The sequence below is a fragment of the Berghia stephanieae genome, unplaced genomic scaffold, assembly GCF_034508935.2.
Source record: "Berghia stephanieae isolate SIO BIC M18660-M18661 unplaced genomic scaffold, UCSD_Bste_1.3 scaffold6098, whole genome shotgun sequence".
NCBI lineage: Eukaryota > Metazoa > Mollusca > Gastropoda > Nudibranchia > Aeolidiidae > Berghia > Berghia stephanieae.
The window spans coordinates 1-5019 of record NW_027627620.1 but is presented as its reverse complement, the minus strand read 5'-3'; the positions used below and the strand labels follow the sequence as shown (position 1 = coordinate 5019).

At 40.1% G+C, this 5019-nt stretch overlaps 1 protein-coding gene across 1 annotated transcript; it reads left to right on the top strand.

Annotated features, from left to right (window-relative positions):
- Window positions 1-2800: 2800 nt before the first annotated feature.
- On the top strand, window positions 2801-3121 carry LOC144962115 (uncharacterized; the record flags this gene model as incomplete). Its single annotated transcript, XM_078895075.1, has 1 exon — window positions 2801-3121. A coding segment is annotated over exon 1 (321 nt), but the record flags the coding sequence as incomplete, so codon positions are not given.
- Window positions 3122-5019: the final 1898 nt, after the last annotated feature.

Here is a 5019-nt window from a genome sequence, read left to right as displayed (position 1 = left end):
GAGAAAAGTGACGGTTGCATCGTAACAAATGTGACGATTTTCCAAAAGGTGATAAGGCGAGAGTTAAGAGGACTTGAGGAAAAAGTAAGACATAGGGTACAGATGTAGTTTCCAAGAGCATACTACTTAGTTTGAGATCACCTTTAAGTCTCACCAAGACACCAGCACAAGATTCCACTTAGAGAAGTACACTCAAATGTTTACAAATCATATATCAAAAATAAAAAATAAAATTTTCAAAATAGAATAAATAAATAAATAAACAGTACATAACAGAGAGATGATTTACAATGAAAAAATATATCCCAAAATTATAAGTATACATTCGATTGTTTCCTCCTAGCAAAGGGCCAGGACAAAACCAAGTAATCTCATTCAAAGTCAAAGACAAAAAGCAATTGGAAAACAGACACAGGGATATAGGCGGCCCAAGATACTCCCTGCCCATAGAGTTACAACCAAAGGACCCAGAAACAGTTAATTCCCAGAGCATACCATTAGTGTACTTAGTTTAAAACACCTAAAAGTCTAATCCAGACACCAGTACAGGATCCCAATAAAAGAAACAGACTCAAATGTTTAAAATATTTGTTAAAAACAAAAATATAACGATGTATCAGTATATAACAGAGAGATAATTTCAAAGGTAAACAATATCACCTCCCAAATAAACACGACAAATTTGACTGTTTCCCTCTCAGCCAAGGACTCCGGAAATGGCTAGGACAGAATAGGGTAAACACATTCCAAGACAAAGACAGAAAAAAAAACCTTCAGAAAACAGATATAGGGGTATAAAAGACACAGCAAATGATCTCCTGCCCACCATGGGAGAGCACCACGGAAAGGTTTGTTTTATTTTGTTTTTAAGCGTTTTACGTGCCTGCAACACATTCAGGTCATATCAGCGCCAGATAAAGGAAAAAATGGGACAGTAAAAAGCTCTAGAATTACAATTAAAGCACCCAGCCAAGAACAAGCAACACAAAGGCGAATTTGTTCAAATGGGGAACAGATGTAGATTCAGAGAGCACACTATCAGTGTATTTAGTTTGAGATCACTAAATGTCTCATCCAGACACAAGCCCAGGTCCCCGCCAAGAGGAACACACTCAACTGTTTACGAATCATACATATGTATTTATGTAAAAGGAAACATAATACAGTGCATAACAGAGAGATGATTTACAACTATACATTTGACTGTTTCCCTTCAAGCCAGGGCATCCGGCCAGAGTCAGGACAAAACCAAATATTTTCAATCAAAGACAAATGTCTTTGTTTTGTTTTTAAGGACTTTACGGCGCTTGCAACACATTAAGGTCATATCAGCCCCAGTAAAAAGGAAGAAAATGGGATAGTAAAAAGTTCTAGTATTACAATTAAAGCATCCAAGAAAAATTTAGATATAGGGGAACTGGGAACAAATATAGAGCAGATGTAGATTCCAAGAGCATACCACCAATGTACTTAGTTTGAGATCACCTATAAGTCTCATCCAGACTCATGCACAAAAACCAACAAAGAGGAATACGCTCAAATGCTTACATTATACATTCAAAATAACATAACAGAGAGATGATTTAAAAGGGAAAAAATATAATCTCCCAAAATAATAACTATGCATTTGACTGTTTCCCTCCCAGCTAGGACTCCGGCCAGGGCCAGGACAAAACCAAGCAATCTCAGTCATATAAACTGGGATGGTTCAAAAACGTTTTCTGTCTGTCCACAACGTGCAATACAACAAAACCTCATCGACATAACAGCAGGAGCGCACCTCATACAAATTCACGAAGAATGCACACGCGGTGACACTATTTTAGATCTTGTTTTCGTATCCAATCCATCACTGATCCATTCAACAACATCACAACCAGGAATATCAGATCATGCCTGCGTTGTTACTGAAACTACACAAAACCTCAATTATATGAACTAACCCCCAAAACACGATACCATTTCAAAAAGGCCAACTGGGCCGCACTACGAAAACGAATCGGGGGACTGTCATCAGAGATCACAGAACAGCACAAAAGCGGCATGGATGTAAATAAAATGTGGAGCCATTTTCACTCCTGAATACTCAGTGCAATCAAGGAGTCAATTCCTCAAAAAGTACATACAAATACAAGAACGCCGCCGTGGATGAACAGGAAAATACGAGCACTACTAAGACGCAAAACAAAAGCATTCAAGCGGGCTAAACTGAGCGGAACCTGGGACACATACAAATCGTTGCAGCGTCAAAGTAGGCGTGAAATAAGGCAAGCAGAATGGACGCACATTAACAATGTTAAAGAAAAAGGACTTGAAACAAACAATACCAAGCCATTTTGGAACTACATAAAAAGCAATTGAAAGAAAATGAAACCATGTACATTGAGAGGAAGGATAAAGCAACGACTCTCTTGGATCAATTTAAATCTGTCTTTACCCCCCATGATCCACACGATACAACCACCCCACCGACATCACAGAGGTGTGACCAATCTCTTACTAATATCAACACAAACATCTCAGGAGTTGAAAAGTTGCTGAAAAACGTCGACCCATCTAAGGCTTCAGGTCCAGATAACATCCCCAACACAGTACTAAAGGAGTGTGCTGAGAGTTTGGCCCCCTCATTATGCATAATTTTCCAAAAATCGGTCGACACCGGGATGCTCCCTAATGACTGGCTGAAGACAAACATCGCACCTGTATTCAAAAAGGCAACAAAAATAAAGCAGATAACTACCGTCCAATCTCACTGACGTATGTAATATACAAACTATTAGAACATATAATCTGTAAGAACATGATGAACCACTTTGAGAACAATGACATCCTAACTGACCTGAACCACGGGTTTCGCAAAGGATACTCATGTGAAAGCCAACTCCTAATAACTGTAAACCACCTGTTGAGACTCCAGAATGCCAACACTCAGGCAGCCATCGGCATCCTCGACTTTTCCAAAGCATTTGATACTGTGCCCCACCAAAAACTCCTGCAGAAACTAGAAAATTACGGAATTCGTGGCTCTCTACACCCATGGCTTTGTAATTTCCTCACAAAACGTACCATGAACGTAGTCCTAGACGGCACGTCATCGAATGAATGTCCAGTCATATCAGGAGTACCACAGGGAATGATGCTAGGACCCATACTATTTCTTTGTTTCATCAATGACCTACCTCTACGAGTAAAATCTCAGATTAGGTTATTCGCCGATGACTGTCTAATATACCGACCAATAAAATCTGCAAACGATCAAAAATTGCTACAAGAGGACTTGAATAGTCTCGAGCAGATGCTACATCCTAAGCACAGCTAAAAAGTACAATGAGACCTACGAGTTAAACAACACCGTCCTGAAACAAGTCGATGATAACCCATACCTTGGCATCACCTTCTCAAAGGACTTAAAATGGTGGGGGAGGGGACACATTAACAAAATAATCCAAAAGGCAAGCTGCACCCTCGCGTTTCTCAGCCGAAATCTTAGCCATGCCCCAACGTCATACAAACAAAACGCATACCTCGCACTTGTGAGATCACAATTGGAATACGGAGCAGTTGCTTGGGACCCCTACCTGAAAGAGGATATTCAAAAACTTGAGAGAGTCCAGAGACAAGGCGCTCGGTTCATAACTGGGAACTATAAGAGCAGAACCCCAGGATGCATGACAAAAATGTTAGAAGAAAGAAACCTCATCAGCCTCCAACAGAGAAAAAACGAAACCCGTCTGTCATTCATGTTCAAGATTATAACAGATCAAATACCATCAATAAAGGCAGACTCCTTTTTTTACGCCACGACCAAACAAAAGAAAGATCAGAGCACTCACTTTTGCACACCACATAACCGAAAACCTCATTGAGAGATACGCCACAAACAATTCGAACTGCTTCAAAATTCCACAGACAAGAACACAAAACTACAGAAATTCTTTCTTCATTAGAACTATCTCGGAGTGGAATGGGTTGGATGAACTGGTCATCATGGCGCCACACCTAAACAATTTCAAGGCCCGACTGACATGGGCCCGCGCCCAATGAGGACGCTGTTGAAATACAACCAGACCATTGGTTTCTTCAGCGCCAACCATAATGTTACAGATACATTCCAAGACAAAGAGAGAAAGCATGTTGGAAAACACATATAAGGGGATAGAAGACACAGTATGTACCTCCCTGCCTACTATGAGAGGTCAGGAACCCCACCCAGAACAGAGAGATGAATTACAAGGGGAAAAAATGTCACCTCCCAAGCCTGACTATACATCTAACGGTTTCCCTCTCAGCCAGTAAGTATCTCCCTGCCCACTATGAGAGGTCAGGAACCCCATCCAGATTCCAAGACAAAGAAAAGACAGAAAGCAAGTTGGAAAACAAATAAGAGGGGATAAAAGAGACAACATGTACCTCCCTGCCCATTATGGGAGGTAAGGAAATGGAAAACAGATAAAGGGGATAAAAGACAAACACAAGCGACCTCTCTTTCCACCATGGGAGGTCATAACACTCCACCCAGGGATTATTAATGTAAATAGGATAGATGGGATTATAAGCGTGTTAACGTATTTTTTTTTTTTTGTTTTTTTGTTTTTAAGGGTTTTACGGCGCTTTCAACACATTAAGGTCATATCAGCGCGAGTAAAAAGGAAGAAAATGGGATAGTAAAAAGTTCTAGAATTACAATTACAGCACCCAAGAGAAAGCAAGACATAGGGGAACTGGGAACAAATTGGGTTCAGATGTAGATTCCAAGAGCATACTGCCAATGTATTTAGTTTGATATCACCTATAAGTCTCATCGGTACACAAGAACAAAATCCAACAAAGAGGGACGACCTCAAATGCTTACATTATACATTTTAAAAAATGAATATAATAATACATAACAGAGAGATGATTTACAAGGAAAAAGAATATCATCTCCCAAAACAATAACTATGCATTTGACTGTTTCCCTCCCAGCCAGGATTCCGACCAGGGCCAGGAAAATGACCAAGCAATCTCATTCCAAGACAA